This window comes from Bombus flavifrons, chromosome 7 (assembly GCF_040668555.2).
Source record: "Bombus flavifrons isolate JBK064 chromosome 7, iyBomFlav1_principal, whole genome shotgun sequence".
Classification (NCBI taxonomy): Eukaryota; Metazoa; Arthropoda; class Insecta; order Hymenoptera; family Apidae; genus Bombus; species Bombus flavifrons.
This window is the reverse complement of record NC_138448.1, coordinates 1,949,276-1,967,743: the sequence shown is the minus strand read 5'-3', so window position 1 is coordinate 1,967,743 and position 18,468 is coordinate 1,949,276. Positions and strand designations below refer to the sequence as shown.

General features: G+C 38.3%; 2 protein-coding genes across 6 annotated transcripts in view; one reads left to right on the top strand and one right to left on the bottom strand.

Annotated features, from left to right (window-relative positions):
* Fak (protein tyrosine kinase 2 Fak) overlaps positions 1–16,116 on the top strand; it is a 37,885-nt gene extending 21,769 nt beyond the window's left edge. For 3 of the 5 annotated variants that reach the window (XM_069116234.1, XM_069116238.1, XM_069116236.1), the window contains 22 exons: positions 6,671–6,813; positions 6,992–7,167; positions 7,245–7,376; positions 7,458–7,607; positions 7,684–7,872; positions 7,954–8,034; positions 8,114–8,336; positions 8,710–8,745; positions 8,861–8,992; positions 9,091–9,273; positions 9,350–9,566; positions 9,639–9,829; positions 9,909–10,113; positions 10,218–10,297; positions 10,387–12,209; positions 12,725–12,865; positions 12,948–13,097; positions 13,165–13,264; positions 13,335–13,566; positions 13,653–13,944; positions 14,030–14,375; positions 14,456–16,116. In XM_069116234.1, coding sequence (XP_068972335.1) covers positions 6,671–6,813; positions 6,992–7,167; positions 7,245–7,376; positions 7,458–7,607; positions 7,684–7,872; positions 7,954–8,034; positions 8,114–8,336; positions 8,710–8,745; positions 8,861–8,992; positions 9,091–9,273; positions 9,350–9,566; positions 9,639–9,829; positions 9,909–10,113; positions 10,218–10,297; positions 10,387–12,209; positions 12,725–12,865; positions 12,948–13,097; positions 13,165–13,264; positions 13,335–13,566; positions 13,653–13,944; positions 14,030–14,353 — 5,200 coding nt within the window. In that variant the 3' untranslated portion in view covers positions 14,354–14,375; positions 14,456–16,116. The remainder of the gene's footprint in view (positions 1–6,670; positions 6,814–6,991; positions 7,168–7,244; positions 7,377–7,457; positions 7,608–7,683; positions 7,873–7,953; positions 8,035–8,113; positions 8,337–8,709; positions 8,746–8,860; positions 8,993–9,090; positions 9,274–9,349; positions 9,567–9,638; positions 9,830–9,908; positions 10,114–10,217; positions 10,298–10,386; positions 12,210–12,724; positions 12,866–12,947; positions 13,098–13,164; positions 13,265–13,334; positions 13,567–13,652; positions 13,945–14,029; positions 14,376–14,455) is intronic. The other 2 variants (XM_069116239.1, XM_069116237.1) reach the window with 2 other exon arrangements.
* A 249-nt stretch (positions 16,117–16,365) lies between these two features.
* On the bottom strand, positions 16,366–18,434 carry LOC138181453 (sister chromatid cohesion protein DCC1). Its single transcript, XM_069116255.1, has 8 exons — positions 18,296–18,434; positions 18,002–18,178; positions 17,750–17,945; positions 17,477–17,669; positions 17,143–17,359; positions 16,947–17,056; positions 16,676–16,856; positions 16,366–16,602 (listed from the first exon to the last, which is right to left on the bottom strand). The coding sequence occupies exons 1-8, from the start codon at positions 18,313–18,315 to the stop codon at positions 16,497–16,499; spliced, it is 1,200 nt and encodes a 399-aa protein (XP_068972356.1). The 5' UTR covers positions 18,316–18,434; the 3' UTR covers positions 16,366–16,496.
* Positions 18,435–18,468: the final 34 nt, after the last annotated feature.

Genomic DNA, 18,468 nt, shown 5'->3' with positions numbered 1-18,468 from the left:
ATTCCCTCGCTTCATCCGAGTAATCGAAATTTCGGAATAATCGAAAAGTGAAGCGAATTCGATGCTATCCTAAACAAGAACGATACGAATTTTAACATAGATTCGAAATCAAGGATGCAATGTATGGGATAAATCTCGTTCGAGTCTTGATAAGCGATCTTTGTTACACAAATAGGATAGTTCGGAACACTTTTCTACGGTACGAACGAGTTTCATTGTTCGAAAGCTGTTGGGAAACCGAGTCCGCTTTTCCATTCGAAGTTCAACGAGCTTTTAATCCACGAGAGTCATCATTTTAGAATTTAGATGGACCACCATCGTTCGTTCGATGTTTGACTGGCCTAGCAGGTTCTACGAGCAGCGAATTTTCGAGAGGTCGACCTTCGATTTTACGTTTCGTAAGCTGACCGCGTCGTCTCGGATAGCGTCAAATCAACCTCGAATTAATCGCCGACGTCCCATGAGTATTCTTGTATTTAACATATAATATAACCGTGCCGAGATTGTCGGGAAAAAGGACATCGAATTTGACCCCAATGAAGCGTATCTTCTTAATATCCTGTTAAAAAATAATCAACTCGAGCACGAAGGTAACTCGAAGCACCTGGTGTTGCCCTTTCAGGTTAAGTATCGCTTGTTCAGATTCACAAAAAGTGGATAACCAGCGCGATCTTTCATGAAAAGTTCCGCTCAAGTCCCTCTGCTTGACATTCTGTGATTTCCGATGGTTTGGAGTTTGCCCTTTACTATCCCCTTGGTGAAATTCGTGCCGTGAACGACGTCCATCCTGTGGTCAATTAGTGGTCACTTTCTCGAAAATCGTATCGATTACCAAGCTGCTGTTTTCGTTTTTGGAGGTTTCCTTCCGGTTCTAGCTATTTTCTTGAACGATGTCTATCCATGTTAGTGGTAAATAATCTATCGCATCAAAGATTTCTCTCCGGCAATACTTCCCTCAAATATATCTGCCTTACTCTGAAGAAATTGAAACTTGGAACAATTTCCTACATCCGAAGAAGTAACTCTATAACGTTCTTCGTGAATTCTTTAGCTGGAAGAAAATTCAGTTTACCAAGAAAAATAAACGCAAATATTGCAACGAATAAATTGGGAAGAGAAATAGCTTAAAAGTGGCAAACGTGTCAGAAAAAAGAAAGAAAAAGGAGAAGGAAGATGGAGTTGAACTACAAAGTTATCGATGTGAAAATGTGCCACGATGTTCGCGAACTATCTATATGTATGTATGTGTAGGGTCGTGTCGAAGTCGCAATGCGGATGCACCTCGTATTCCATCTCCTTGATTACACACCGTTGTCATGCATTGGGGCGATCGATCCAGCTAAGCTAGATCTCCGACGATGCTATATGCGTGTTAAATCCTACGAGTTACACCATGAATGTATCTGAATTTCAGACCATAGAGAATACAACGTTCTTCCTTCTCTATGAAATAACTCGGTGAGTCCGCGACTGCTCGTGAAAATATAAATTCTCGTAAAACTGGTGGCTCTATCAGAACGGTCGAATATACCCTGTGGATGATTTATTCCTGCGGACTATTGTTTAACTTCTATCCTTCGCTTAAATGCCATTAAACACCGTCAGCTCGTTGTCTCGTGGAGAACCTTTCACACCGCAACTCGATCGCGTTGCGAGACTTGTATTTTCTTCGCCCGGTATTGTCGATGCTTTGCATTCCTTGTCCTGGGCCCGGTTTCCGCGTTTTCTTTGTAGCCTAGTTACCGTGATTACAACCTGTCATCATTTTCTCTCTCATCCCTATAGAATACGTACGTATCTCCGAGAAACGAAGCTAGTTTATATAAGATCCGCATTTCTCTTTCATTCCGATGAAAACTACTCGCTTTGAAACTCACGCAAGGAGGATCAAATACACCCCTTAACCTTAAAAATCGACTAAACGGAAATAGAAAGCAAGAAGAGGAGAAGCGATCGCGTTGGAAGTTTCATGGAGGTGAAATATCGAGCAATCGGCGTCTCCAGGCAGTCTGTTGGCGCGATCGTGCACCGACTTGGAACAGCCGACCGCCCTGTTTATTTGCGCCATAGGAATTGCGCTAGCGACGCGATTTTTCATAGACGTCCCACGCGTTAGAGCCAGTGAAACACGGACACAGAAGAGAAGGAACGGCTCAATAGGGAAAGAGAGGAGAAGAGAGAGAACGGCAGGTTGTCCGTTCGACTCGTCGATCAGTTTCTATCCGACGTCGAGGTAGCGCGTACGCGATTCGTGGCAAAGAAACGCGAACGTATCGAGGGTGTGTCGAGCTGGCAGGGTGAATCGCGTCTCCGGTGTTTCGAGGCGCGAGGAAAAAAACAAGGACGAGTCGAGTTTCATTTCCGTGGTAAAAAATTCTGCACGTTCTATTTTCGTATTGAAAATCGTATGCTACTCGGCACACCCGTGTTCCCCATCGGGGCAGGAAAACTGGCGAAAACGATCGGGGACTCGGGACGTTGAACCAGCCAGCGCAAAATTAAAATCGTACGCAATGCCTGTTCTTCGTCTTTCCCCTTATACCATGGCTATATTTCGAGACACGGCGACCGCGCAGCCAGCCCCAGCCAGATGTAATTCAATTTCGTAAAACGAGACCCATGCGATCGTTCCGACACAGTTCCCTCGCGTCTCGATTCGCTGGCATCGATCACGAGGATCAAATGAACACCGTACGAATCAAACGATCAACGCGCATAAGAATCGAGTTACCACCGTATGAGTAAAAGTAGATGGGCAACGGATGACAAAAGACTATGACGAGACAACCGGATCGAGCGGAGTTCGCTAAGATATCGATAAAGCGATCTACGATTCGATCGAAGAATTTTCAACGGCGACTACGCAAGTGCTTGCTATTCGATGACGCGTCCAACCAACTGATTGTCAGTCGACGAACATTCCGCGGTATTGCCTCGGCGGATAAGTAGATTTTCCTGGATTCGTTCGATGAGTTGTACGTGATTTCGTACGAGATCGTCGAACACTCCGGAAGGATAATGCTGGAGCTGGTGGAACGCAAGGCCAACGGAATCTCGTGGCCGAGCTGCCGCGGCCAAAACTTGGAATCATTGGGCAAAGATCCCAAGGGGATTTTTTTTCTCCGGCGAGACAGAGCATGTCCTCGGGAGAAACGATGGAGAAGAGAGAACGGGGGTTTGCTATGCTCCCTGGGGCAATTGAGATGCAACGACTCCTACACACCTGACACCGTTGGCACGTGGAAATTTCACAGGGTGTCTCGTCCGAGGTAAACCTCAGAAAGCGTGAAAGAAGGGAGACTGAGGAAATAGAAACGTCTGCAGGAAGAAGCGGAGAAGGAGAATTTGCATCATCGAGAGTCTTACTTGTTCCATCCTCGCTGTTCTTACGCAATTAAGATTCCTTCGTGCAAACAGAGATCCCGTAAATCGTTCGACTTCCGCGAAACAAGCCAGCGACGATTTATTACTCGCGCTTGTATTTTTCCGTGGCGACGAGTATGTTTCGCGGCTTGTAACGAGCGATAGAGGCACGCGAGCCTCGTTACGGCTGTGACGATGCAAAAGCGCAATAGAGAAAGTAATAGTGAAAGGTAAAGTGCGTGGGCGATAGTCGCAGGTGCGTGGTGGTCCTGCTCGTGCCGAGTCGAGCCGCTCTGTTGTCGGGTCAGGGACGCACTTCTTGTATCCTCTCTCTTTCTCTCTTTTCCTTGCTCTTTTCTCCTTCTTTTTATACCACCGAGACTACCCTCCGCGACGAAAAACTCTCTTAGTAGCCGCTGTCGTCGCGTGCTCCCGATTTCTCGCTGCGATACGTCGCCCTAGAAACAGAAAAGTCTTTCGAACGATAGCAGCCGTGTAATCGGTACGATCTCATTCACCGATCTCGCTGAATTATCGATCGTAGCAGCTCATCTTCGACACTAACGAAAAGAGAAAGTAACGCGCCGCTATTTTTCTCCATGCGAATCAAGTTTCGAATCCAATCAGCTATTTCGTCTGCTTGATATTCAGCGACAAACAAGTAATAAGTTGAGCTCGGTGTTTGCGCTTTGTAATTAGCGGGCCGGAAGCTATTTAATATTATCCGCGCAATTGAATTAATTCGGCCGATTTAGCGAGCTGCGAAAACGCTGAGCAATGAATATTCATCGTGGGGACAGAAAACTGGCCGCCAACCTTTTCGGTCGTCCCTCGTCCTTCCATCTTATATCTCGACTTTCTGTAGAAAGATTCCTCCGGCCGATACCACGGCGGCATTTAACAATTACGCTGGTTGCGCAACTCTTCGTTCGTCGTTATGTTGCTTCAAAGTGCCACGTGAATTAAAAGGCCGATCGACTTACCGTGTACCGGCTTACTCGTGTCGATAATCGTTCGCGGATCATGGGCTTGAGTTTATACGAGGTACGTAACCGCGCCATGAATCGGTGTAATGTTGCGCGAATAATTAATTCGTGCTTTGCTGGCCGACAAACGGTTGTTCCATCCGCTGTGCGCTGTTAACGAAGCATTCGCCGTATTCTGCCGTATTTTATTCCTTTCGGTAGAGTTTACCGTTACGTTTGGATCATTTAATTTATGACAATTTAAACGAGCGGCGAGTGTACTTCTCGCGTAGAAAAACGATTATTAAATGCTTCCAGCCCATAGGTAAGTTATCCCATTTTTTAGAATAAGCTCGCGTTCCTGGGTAGAACAACCTGGTTCTGATTCGACGCGATCCTTTCCACGATCCAGTACACCAAATGAATAGCTGGTGGTTCTCGGCGTAAATGCTTCGTCCCTGACCGACGGCATTCCTTAGGCGGACGACGCTCGTAATATACATTTGCATTAATAGCAGCGATGCAAACACAAGGCTCGGCTGGAACTGCTCAACGACGCTTTCGTGCGTCAGCTTTTTCATGAATTTAGCGTGAGACCTGTCGTTTTACACACGCGTGAAAAGTTGCGTCACCGATGTTGCGGGTTCTTCGAGGAACGCGAAAAGTCAATACAAAGATGAAACTTGTTTCAATGATTGCGCGTAGAGGTGGCTGAAGAACGTGTCCGGAAGCTGCAAATACTTTCAACCGAGCGTAGTAAAGTACCTGCGGACGTGCGATCCTCTTACCATTGCATTCGCAAAGATTCTTCCATCTTCCAGCGCGTTGCTTTCAACTACTCGTCAAATAGCCTCGTAACTAGCCTCGGAACGATAATCACGTGAAATCATTTTAATAACACGTCGGAACGAACGTCTATCTCCGATCATCGATTTTCGTGAAATCTCACAAATCTCAGCGGGAATTCGAAGTTCTTTCAGAACATGTTCACCGTGAGCAAGCGCGTTAAGCTGCTCGGTCCGTTTGAAAAGAGTCGCCGGAACTCCGGTTTCAGAATCGAGATCGGGAACTTCCGTGAATACCTGCTCTCTCCCACGGATGCACGCGTTCCGAGCAGCCTGAATCGGTAACTATGTAAGTGCAACGCGCAGGCAAATGTGTCAGAAGGCCGCGTCCATAAGGGGTAGGTATGAAACGCGGACGGTTGAATGGGGATGCTGTTACGTACAAACACGTGCAGCCCCGTTTCTCAAAAGCCTTCCAACATCGTTCACGCTGCGCGAATTTTTTATCGTAACCGACGCTCAGCTAAATCTAGCCGCGCTATCGTCTTTGACCCCGTACAGGAAGAGGGTTAACTCTGCAACTCTTTTGTATGGAAAACATTTCAGAAAAGTCCCTCGCCCTTCTGTTACCGAGTCGCGATTCAGGAGGTTTCTTTCCATGTATTTTAGAAAATATCCTCTTTCGTCCGCAGGAATGTAATACACTGTTTCATTGGAATATCTATTCGCGATAGTCAGCAAACAGCAAATCGGTCTTCAGTCAAATCGAAGACGAACGGTCGAGATATTTTATTGGGCTATCTCGCATGACGTCATCGATGCAATCTTCTTCTGGAAAAATGTCGGTATTCGTCAACCATAGATACGTAAAAGTTATCGTGAAAATTTTAATCCGCGTGATAAGGCGTCAAAATGTCTGGTCGTCTTCGTTAATAGTCATTGCCTGGTGAAACACGTCTTCGTCAGAGTGCAAATCTAGTAGATAGAATGGTGATTAGTGATTGTATCGCGTTGTTCTTTTGTAACATCGAAAAATACCGAGCAAACTTTGACAGCGCGCAAGGAACGGCTGAGCACAATCGCCTGATGAACAATCATGATTACTCGATCATTCGCATGAGAAATCTTTGTCCGTAAGCATCCAGAAACATATATACCACGGTGTAACGTTATCATGAACTCTTGATTAAAGCAGGGATTTTAATAATGAGAAAAAACAGGAAAGAAGATTGTGGCAATTTAAAAACTTGTCGTAATTGAACGTGCCAACAGGGAGTTACCGTGTACGATATCTAGAGTACAAGTTTCTTTGCTTGTCGCGAAATATCCACGTTTCGTCGACAACGAAATTCGCTTCGAAGAAGAGTTTCAGAAGAAATTCTTCCCTCTATGGTCCGATGAATAATTAATCTTCTCGATGCAAAGCTTGCACGTTAGTTACCTAGTGCGAGTCGAGGTTTTATGAGATAATGCATAATTGACGCGGTCGTTCCCGCGTCGTCGACTAAGCCGACTTCTTTACCAACCCCTTTTTATTCTTTTTTTTTTTTTATACAGCCATGAGGGGATGAGCACTGGCGTAGGAGATGGAGCTGGAGGCGGCGGTGGCGTGCAGGGAAGCGGCGGCGGAAGAAACACGCCGCCCCATGGATCGCCCACCCCCATGGACAAGGCGACTCTAAAAGTCCATCTGCCTAACGGTAAGTTTCTACCTCAATCTTGAACAAAGTCCTACTCAAATTAATTAGAAGAATGCTTCGATGAAACTGATTAAATATCGGGAAAAAAAGGGAGCGTTGTTTTTGCGTAAAAAGGAGTCGAGATTGCTTTGAGTGGTAAACCAACTGTTGTTCGTAGTGAAAGTCGTCTGATTTTCAGGTGGTTTCAACGTTGTTAAGTTCGGTGATGCGATCGATGTGAGGGGCATCATCTCTTTAGTAACTAGTCGATTATCAGTTGGAACTAGACACTATAGAAACCTTTACGCCATGAGACTGCATCATCCTGGATCGGGGGAGAGTTACTGGTTGCATCAAGACACAACCATGTATCAGGTATTTTAACATCTTCCGTTCCGAAACAAGTTTTCTTATTAGAAACAGTGGGATTAAGACTCGTTTGTTATTACCAGGTTCAAGAAAAGTACGAGAAAAAACATCCTCACTGCGAGTGGAGATACGAACTGAGGGTACGATACTTGCCACAGAACCTGAATGATCTATATGAAAAGGATAAAGTGACCTTCTACTATTACTACGATCAGGTATCTTCAAGAATCAACCGAGCCGCACCAGCTCCATCGATTTTATAATAGTTGAACAGAATTTAATTGCTTGTCCCGTAGGTTCGAAACGATTATCTCTGCGCAAACCACGCAGCTCTTGATCAGGATGTGGCGGTACAACTATGTTGTCTTGAGATTCGCTACTTCTTCAAAGACATGCCACAGGTCGCGCTCGACAAGAAGAGCAATCTTGAGTACCTAGAGAGAGAGGTAAGCGTATTGTTCCTACGAAAGTTGATTGGTTTGTTTGAGGGTTTGCTGTAAAAGCGTCGCGTTTCGTTCGCAGGTCGGTCTACACAAGTTCTTACCGCGGTCCGTGTTGAATGGAATGAAACCAAAGGCACTACGCAAGTTAATACAGCAGCATTTCAAAAAAGTTGCAGCATTGTCTGAGCTGGAATGCATGTTCAAGTTCTTCGATCTCTTGCGCGCGCATTACAGATTCGATCAGGAAAGATTTATATGCGCTTTGGGGGTGAGTTTGTCGAATTGCCGTAGCTCTGTCTACTTATAGTTATCATAGTCTAAAACTGTTTTGTATCGTTCTGCACTGCAGTCCAGCTGGTCTATACCTGTAGAACTAGTTATTGGACCAGATTTAGGCATCTCTTACATGGCTCACAGAGGAGGAACGGTGGTAAATATCTGATTAACACACTAGCTGGCTTTATAAAAAATGTTACAATGTTTTGTTGGTAATGTTAAATCTTTCATAGCCAACGAGAATGGCAGAGTTCTCTCAAATACAATCTATTCAAACGCTAGTATCGGACTGTAAAGAACATGCAAAAGCGTGTATTAAATTAAGAGTAGCTGGAGCAGCAGAAACGCTTAGTATAACTTGCTCGAGTCTAGATCAAGCGGAAAGTCTTGCGGATTTAATCGATGGGTACTGTAGGCTAATTACTGGAAGCAATACCTCGTTATGGAACAGAAAAGGTATGGTAATATTTGACTAAAATTTTTTAAGCAGCCGTAAAAACTGGCATGCTCCAAAAAAACTGTTATCATTTGCCATTGAAATTTTTATTCTTTATTTCTTTATCTTAATATTTATCCTCTTAGCGTGTTGACATCTTAAAACTAACAATCTCGATGTTGAGGCAATGAACATTTCCTTTAATTTTTATCGGTATTCGTGATAGTGTTCGAAGAACTATAGAAATTTATTTTATTTATAAACGTCACATAACGTTTAGTTTCTTTCATTGTATTTTTATAATGAAATCATGTATTATACCCCAAATATCTCGCACGAATCCCTTTTACGTTACATAAAAGATACTAAGTTATAATCGTTTACACTTCCAAGCTGCATCGTGGAAAAACTATCCCTGTCCATGCAAAGGTTTGTAGTTTTGAATGATCCCGAGCTGTAGTTTACTGTCTCGTTTAGAGTACTTGCATGAGAACCACGATTGATTTATTCACGATTATTGATTATATTCTCGACTTCAAAATAGATGCTCATCCACCAAAGTACAGACAAGAGGGATCCAATAGTCCGGAGAAAAACGTAAGCAAAACGGGAACAATTTTATCAGAGGACTACGCAGAAATCGTGGACGAAGAAGGAGACTATTCAACGCCAGCTAGTGAGTGTAATTTTAAAAAAACAAGTTTATCATACTACCTACCTTTTACACCCAAAGGAATATTAGACTTTGATTGTTAATAATTTTAATAATTTTAGCTAGAGATTATGAGATAGTCAGGAATCAAGTGGAACTAGGTGAAATCATTGGAGAGGGCCAGTTTGGCAATGTACATAAAGGTTCTTATAAAGGGCGGGACAATCAAGTAATACCTGTAGCAGTTAAAACCTGTAAAGTCGATGCAGATCTTGCAACTTCGGAAAAATTTCTCGAAGAAGCCTGTAAAAAAATTTCTTCTTAATTTATCAATAGAGTAGAAGCTGCAGCTGTGTGATTAATACTTGTATAAAATTTCAGATATAATGCAACAATTCGAACATCCTCATATCATAAGACTAATAGGAGTTTGTTCCGAAGCGCCAATTTGGTTGGTGATGGAATTGGCCAAATTAGGGGAGATGCGAGCTTACCTACAATCGAACAAACACCGTTTGGACCTCGCCACTCTTCTACTTTACACCTTTCAATTGAGCACTGCCTTATCGTATCTTGAGAGCAAGAAATTTGTACACAGGTAATTATAGAAAAAAATTATGATTCAAGAACAATTTTGTCTATCACTGTAAATATTTATTAATTTTTATAGAGATATTGCTGCAAGAAATGTACTAGTCTCTGCACACAATTCCGTAAAATTAGCAGACTTTGGTCTTAGTAGATGGGTGGAAGATCAAAGTTATTATACAGCGAGTAGATGTAAGTTACCTATTAAATGGATGGCACCGGAGAGTATTAATTTTCGAAGATTTACAACGTCGTCTGACGTTTGGATGTTTGGTAGGTGTTTTAAGATAAAAACTGATGTTCTTTTCCATACTTGATAGTAATATAAAATATTTTCTTTTTGCTTCTTCAGGTGTATGCATGTGGGAAATTTTAATGTTAGGTGTAAAACCGTTCCAAGGTGTAAAAAATAACGAAGTGATTCGTAAATTAGAGAACGGAGAAAGACTTGCGTTACCGAATCATTGTCCTCCGCGATTATATTCTTTGATGTCTCAGTGCTGGAGTTATGAACCCAGTAAACGTCCGACGTTTAAAGAAATCAGAGAAACGTTACAGTACGTACATTTACTTAATAAATTTAATTTAATTTAATCTTGGTTACCTTTGCTTGATTTCGTTGTCGATAGTTTGTGTTAAATTAAAAATTACGATATTGTAGTGAAATTTTATTGGAAGAAAAACATCAGCAACAGGAAACGATGAGACGAGAGAACAGAAGAGTGCAAGCTATGTCTTGGGGTACGTAAAAAGAAAATAAAGAATAAATTACATTCGATGCAGTCGAGATACTTTGGTGAGCACGGAGCAGATAATTTTTCGTCATTTAGGTGCAGACGATGTACCACCACCTAAACCTTCGAGGCAACCGCAAAACACAACAGATCAATCTCAGCTAACCGCTGCAGCGCCGGTTTCGACATATATCGTGGCGCAAAGCCCCGAGGTTCTTGCACAACTTCTCAAGGATAATCAAACTAGGGGGGTATGTCCCTCCGTCTACACAACACCCGCTTCGCCTTTCAATACCTTAGCCGTACAATTTCAAGACGAAGAGCAAGTCTTAACTACCGCCTTAGTTTCAGATCTACCCTTTTTCGATTCAGCCACCTCAGAACCTTCTGCCTCTCACGATACTCATTCAGGAGATTCCACTTTGTCCGACACTAATCTAGATTCCCTTGATTCCTCGGACACTCCTCTCATGTCAAGCCTTAACATTTCAGACGCGACACAAGCTCAGTCACCCGCTGCCAATAGAAAGCAGCAGAAGGTTAAAGAGATGCAAAATTTGTACGCGGTTAGTTCAAAAGTCGTTGGTAGCATTACTGGAGATTTGTATTCTCCCGTACAAAAATTCATAACGTCCAGTGCTATTCCTGCTACAACTAACGTAGCAACTTGTGGCGAAATATACGGGCCTGTCGCTAATTTCACGCAAAGTTCTGCCATCGTTGGTAATCTTAGTCAGAGCCCCAGCGTAGGTGGTAATTTTGGTGAAAATCCTGGAAACTTTGGGCCTAGTAGTTTAAATAGTATCGTAGGATTAAACAATCAAAATCACTCGTCAAATTTTGGCCAATTTTCTGCTAATAACACGAATCAAACATTCGGTGTTGCTCAACCGGTAAGCCAAAATTCTAGTTGCATACAAAATCCTGTCACTACTGTCGCGTATCCTCGTGTATCGATCGTTAGTTCGACCAGTGCTGCTGTTCCTGGGTCAAATACGGAATGTTTGTACGGACCGGTACTGAAATTTCGAGCGCAAAACATTCAGAATCAAAATGTCTCTGATTTGAAACCCGTAAACGTATCGGTTGGATCTGCCATACCAAATTCGAGAAGCAATTTAGCACACACTTCGGCTCCAGGACAAAATCTACAAGCACAGCCGATGCACGCCCAGAATTATCAGCATCAGCAAATCTATTCGAACATTAGCCATCCAGGAACGCAACCAATGTACATGTCACAGTCGCAGAACGTGCAAAACATCCAAAAACAAAATCCCATTCATCAACCCGTTTCTTACATCCCAACACAACATACGAATCAGCAAAATCAAGCGACAGGTGCTAACCCAATTTACACGGCACAAACGGCTTCAGTTACGGTGGTGCAAGCTCAGAAGATTCAGGGCCCCGTATACGTACAACAAATTCAAGCTGGGATTGCGAGTCACGTACCGAACGCTCAAGCAATGAACATGAATCAGCAATTGTCTTTTGAAATAGCACAAAGTCATCCCGTTCAAATGCATTTCGCCACATCAGGTGGCTCAGTTCAACCCACTAGCCAGCAACACATGCATCCAAGCGCATCTAACATTGTAATGGGGCAACAATCGACTTCTGTTATCGCTACGCAGCATGCTCCGACACAATGCAACGTATCAAATCTGTCAGCAACCATGGCGAACGCAACACAGTATTTACCACAACCAGTGATGCAGGCGGGAATCATAAGATCAAGCACTCCTCAGATAGCAACTGGTGTTGCAAAAATTACTACATTCGTAAACCAAAAACAAGACGAACAACTGACAAGCTCGACAGATGGTACACTCTCTGGATCACTGATATCTTCCGCTGTCAGTGATAGCACAATGTCATCGAGCAGCTCGATGACAGAGGAGGCACAGCAAGATCAGGTTTGGCAAAGCCTCCTAGGAATGACAATCGCATCCTCTATCTGCAACAGCATATTGTTTTTATTTATGATTCGAAATTCTTGCAGCACCATACTTCTGTTGCAAATCAAATGTATATACAATACATACATACATACATACATACATACGTATATATTATATTGCTTCTGGTATAATGCAGATGCGCTCACATGCTCGTTTAAATTCACACAATGGCCCTTTTCTTTCGTTTATACACAACTAGACGATATTTTTTGTTTATAACCGAAATGAATTTTATTTTGCAGTTTTGGTAGGCTAATCTTTTTGCATGAAGAATGGAGATAATATTGTCACTATAACAATCTGAGCTGCATGAAATGAGTATGATTGCACTACTATTGTTCTGAAATTGGTTTTGCATCGAGAATTATGCATCTCTTTAATTTTACTATGTACATATGTTTATGAAACTGTGCATTATCTTAACGATTGGGAGCGAATTGATGAAAATAAAATGAATCCTTTTTTTTCAGAGAACCATACAATCACAGTTCGATAACATTACAGAAAATTTCAACAGTGGAATTGACGATGAACAAAAATTATTAGAACAACGACTTTTGGAACAACAACGCCAGTCGGAAGAAGATAGTCGTTGGTTGGCAAGGGAAGAGGTGCGATTTATTACTTGCATTTTTCATATTTATGATGCATTATTTATTTGCTCACTTTACTATTATTTATCTCCATATTTAGAAACGTCTGTCCATTGCGACAAGTGGAGACGAAAGCGCGAGTCCACCAATTCCCCGTTCAGTTACGCAATCACCAAATCATGAACAACATAGTGCTAATACCGGTTCTATAGGTTCCGATAAAAGTACCGAAAAAGTAATTGTGGTGAAGGTAATTTTTTTAATGCTTAAATAATTTTTAAATATAAAGAAAGTTACAGAGAATGCCTATTTTGTAGAAAATGGAACCAACACCAACTGCTGATCTAGATAGAACGAACGATAAGGTATATGATTGTACCACCAGTGTAGTTCGTGCTGTGATGTCTTTATCTCAAGGTATGAATTATAATGTAAGATATCGAGGTATCTATGACGTTCTAAATAATATTTTAACTCACAAACTTAGGTGTCCAACAAAGCAAAGCTGACCAATATTTGGAATTAGTACGTAAAGTGGGTATCGAATTGAGGGCCTTACTTTTATCTGTAGATGTTCTGATGGACATATTACCTACATCTGCTCATCGAGAAGTAGAAATGGCGCATAAAGTTCTTAGTAAGGATATGGCAGAACTTGTAACTGCCATGAAGCATGCTCAGAAATACAGTGCTACTACTTTGGATGCAGAATACCGAAAGTAAATGTTTCGATTAATACCTATTGGTATATCTCCATGCATAACAGATGAATGAAAATATTAAGAAATATTTAATGTAATTTCAGAGGAATGCTATCAGCAGCACATATTTTAGCAATGGACGCAAAAAATCTTTTAGATGTAATCGATTCAATACGCATTCGATATCCATACGTAGAAGGCCAAATTTGCCAAAAGCAAAATCATATTAGTACTTCACAAGAATCAATGCCAGAAAGTCGTATTCGTTCCAGTCAATCTGGAGAACATTTCTTAAGGAGAAGTCAGTCGAGTGAACGTCAAGGTACAACATTCAGACAGAGTCAAAGCGGTGATCTTCTACATAGAATGGGACAATCCGTTGATCGTTCGTTGCAGGTAAACTGTACTTTAAACTTAATTTTATATGACGATTAAATAATGTCAGTAGAACAATATTCTAAAAATACAATTTTGCATTTAGGGTAGCCAAACTGATGTTAGCAGTAGTTCTAGTTTAGAAAGAAGGCATCATATCGTCACTAACAGTCTCGAACGTAATTCAACAACAAGGAGACAAATGACCACAAATAGCTTAGAAAGAAAAAGACCATCGTTATCTTGTAATATCAGCCCTATGAATAATTCGGTTAATCTGCCACCAATGGTACCAGTTACCTGTAATTTAGTCCAAACAGTTGGACCTGTCATTCATCCAAGTCAAACTGTTACAACAGGTATTAATCAACAGTCAGTGTTTGCACCTAATAATAAAGCGACAAATGAAAGTGCAACAACTGATAGCTAACAACGAGGTGCCTTGTATTAAGGTAAATTCAAATTATTCATTACATTCACATGAAATTTCTTGTACTCGTTACTTTACTGCATTTATATCTGTTAATTTCAGGAAAACTTCGAGAGAATAATTATATGTACATAGACTACATCGTACAAGTTACCCATTTACATCTCACGCATAATTCAGCAGCAGGAGATTTAGTATTTATGCTTTTTATAGCTCTTTTTAACATTTAACAAACTTTGTCTAAACGTACTTATAGATAGGACAGTATTCGTTAGATGTAGTCATAGAATTATTACTAAAAGACGTAAGTCACAGCTATAAAGAAATCACTCCAAAGCTTTAGAATTATTGTTAATTTGTTATTATATGACAACCACGTATATAGGGTGACGCAAAAGGCACCCTCGAATTTAAAGTTCAAGCGTTATAAGTGTATGTAATTTTTATCGATACAAAACCAATATTTACATGAGGAGTTATTTAAATTTTGTTACATATACTTTAACATTATTGAAAATTAACTATAACAGGCTTGCTATTACAATATCACGATGTATACGATCCATCACTTTGGAGATTGTCTCATTGCATCACCCTGTAAGTAGTTGAATAATTCTATATATATTTATAAATATATATTTAAGCGAATAGTTCGAAGTATTCTGCAAAAATCGAATTTCTCATAGGATACAATTTTGCGAAGTTGTTTTTATGAATTTATAATTTAATAGTATGTTTCCTGCTAAGAGGAGTGATTATAATTGTAAAAAAATGGGACTGAATGTTATTTCTATTAGGTAATTATTTAGCAATTCATACCAATTTGTGAAATTTATATAAAATGTTTTATAAAAAATGAATCATTCTTCAGCGGCAAGTCAGTTCCTACAAAATATTTATAAAAATTTCATCTTTGCATAAGAATAGTATTGATAACTCGTCAACACAGTGCGCTTGTAAGAACACACACAGTGCATTTATGACTCTATTAAATATTCCATAAATATGAAGTATTCCATTTTTATACATTTATTACCTTTTATGTTCCTGGGAAAAGTTAGTTTCATATTAAATTAATATTATTATCCATGATGATTGACTGATTTTTATATTATTCATTATTTTACAACAACCATAATTTTTTAATACTAATGTGCCAAGGTGTGTTTATATAATATAAACAAATTTTGCTATTAACGCAATAAAAATGTACAGTAATATTTTAATGTATCATCCCAGGAATTTGTAATTCATGATTACGACGTTTGACACTGCTATTGCATCGAGAGTATAAGGTACTTTTTTTCTAGAATTGCATTAAGTAGGTATATGTAAATAGATGCCCAAAATTTATATCATTTAACAATAATGTTAATAATTAAGAGTAAGTATTATTTTTAGTGACTTTTATGTTTCATGAATGTTTAACTATGCATATGCATATTTTGAACATTTGTTGCAGTTTAGTTACATATTTATCAGAATTCCACTGAAAAATAGATACATCTTGTGGTGTATGTTTATACTGTCTTCGATATTATAATACTATATAAAGTATACCTTCTGTTCTATAATTCCTTTACATGATATGTAATTATCGCAAGAATGTCATGACGAATATCACAATATATAATGATATAATAAAATTATAAGATTTTTAGGACGAACTTATTCTTTATGAACACACAATTGACTCTTATAACTTCGACTGAGTTTTATATTTTTAATTTCTTTTTGGTAAATTTATTTAGTTACTTCTATGTATAAGCTAACATGAAAATAAAAGCTTAATTTATTTTAGCTTTATAGCTAAAATTCTTCTATAGTTACATTATACAAGATTTCGAAAACTATAACGAAATAATAAATACATGAACTATTTATAATTGTTAGTGCTGATAATTGTTCTTAAAGATGTAGTTGCAATTCTTTAAGAAGGAAAATAAGAAAAAATAGATACTGGAACGAAAATATTCTACCATCATTGATCCTGTTACTGTTATCAGATAGGTGATAAAGACTAAGAATAAACACAGTATGTAATATTTAAAAAATATTTATAAAATTGTGTAAATGTAACTATGTATTATGACCACAAACAGAATAATAAACAATAAGAATGATTTCAGCAGTATAAGTAATTTCAGTTACCATATTTTGAACTATAATACTTAATACCATTAATAATTGAATATCTAGCATACTTAGTTAGAAGAGCATTAACATTCATTTTATGTGTTGTTAAATTTCTGAAAAAAAAAATAAAATAATTTCTATGACAAAAAAAATTGTATTTTACAAATGCAATTAATTTTTACTTACGTTATATAGGGTGTTATTTCTTGAACTGTCCACTTCTTTTTTGCTTTAAAAAGTTTATTAAATCTTTCATCAATATCTATTGGCAAATCAGTTTCTGGGAAAGATATTATTTCTTTTTCCATTAAATTATTCCACTTAATAAGTGCAATTCCATATAGATATTCTTCTTTTGGTTCTATTTCTACATACAAAGAAATATAATATAAGCAGCTATTTTTATTATAAGTAACATATGTAAATTGCAATTCTTTTTATGAAAATTTCTATTTACTTTCTGGGGTACCAATATTCCATGATTTCATGAATTGTTTGTATTCAGTTACTGGAGAAGCAACAAACAGTACTTTTGCTAAAGTTTTGCAACATTTTTCTTCATTATATCTATAATATTGTTACTTATTATAACTAGTTAAAATTATAAAATACATTATGTATATTAGAAAGATTTCTGTATAAGTTGTCTATACTTATATAATGGTGTTCCATCCTTTCTTAATTTTTCACTTATTTCTGTATATTTTGTAAACAGAGTATTAAAAACTGGTTTGTAAATAAATTCTTTCAAAAATTCATATGTAATTTCTTTGTCTACTTCATCTATTTCCCAACTATTTTCCTCAAAAAGATCTAACATAAGTGTTAAACTTCGGACCTCAAATTCAAATGATATAAGACGGAAATAACCTTGAGACCAAGAAACAAGAAATAATATAATTATTTAATATTAATATTAGTATAGTTAATTAATATCGTTACTTAATATCAAGTATGTGATAATAATTTTTGTAAAAAATATACTACCATCAATATTGGTTATTAAATAATTATTTAAAGCTTGGATTAGTTCAGCTTCACTGGCTTGTATTTCATTTTTTAATCTATGCCAATCATATAAAAGTTCGTGAGATATCGATGATTCATACTCTATTCCTTTAAAAGATGTGGGCTCAAGAATATTAAGTAATTTTTCCAATTTAGGTCTACACTCCTTTACCTTCGATATTTTATACATATATTCACATATAGAAAAATTTATACTTTCTTACTGTATTGATTTACATCAACCTTACATACCTCATAGTATGTATGAAAAATCCCACAAATATTATAAGCTTTTATTATTCGGTTTGTATCCTCATTTATCTGTTGAGATAAATTTAATCTTGGTACTAACAAATAAGAATTAGATGTTTCTGCCTCACTAATATCATATGTTCGATCTTTTGTGCATAATACCACAGAATCTTCTTCAGTACCCTGGAACGTTAAACTAGAATGTTGCATAAATTATTAGTAAAATACATACAAATTTAAATGATTGTATACCTGTCCCCAGTGTTTACTGTTTCTATTAAATTTTCATCAAGTTCTAAGAGTTTGATGTGTTCTTGCATATTATGTTCTTTTGCAGAATATAAAATTTGTGTTACATTTAGCAGATCAGACTCATTAATAACAGCTAATTTTAAACTTTCTTGTACTTCTTCCATTGTTCTTGAATAGCTATAGAAATAAAAATCAAAATACATCAGGCAAAAGATTAATTTAATATTTTATTACATTTATACATGTATAAAATATTATGAAAAGATAATAATAATAAATAAAATTTTAAATTACCTAGTTTTTACAGTTTCCATCGTATGAAATTTAAAAAGGTTAGAACGAAGTTACGAGTTATCGAAAGAGATAAATTGTTCTTTTTAAATTATAGTATTCACATTAATAAATTATATAAAAGTAAAGGTTTCATATTAAAACAATATTTTATAGGTTTTTACGCGCCAATTTTT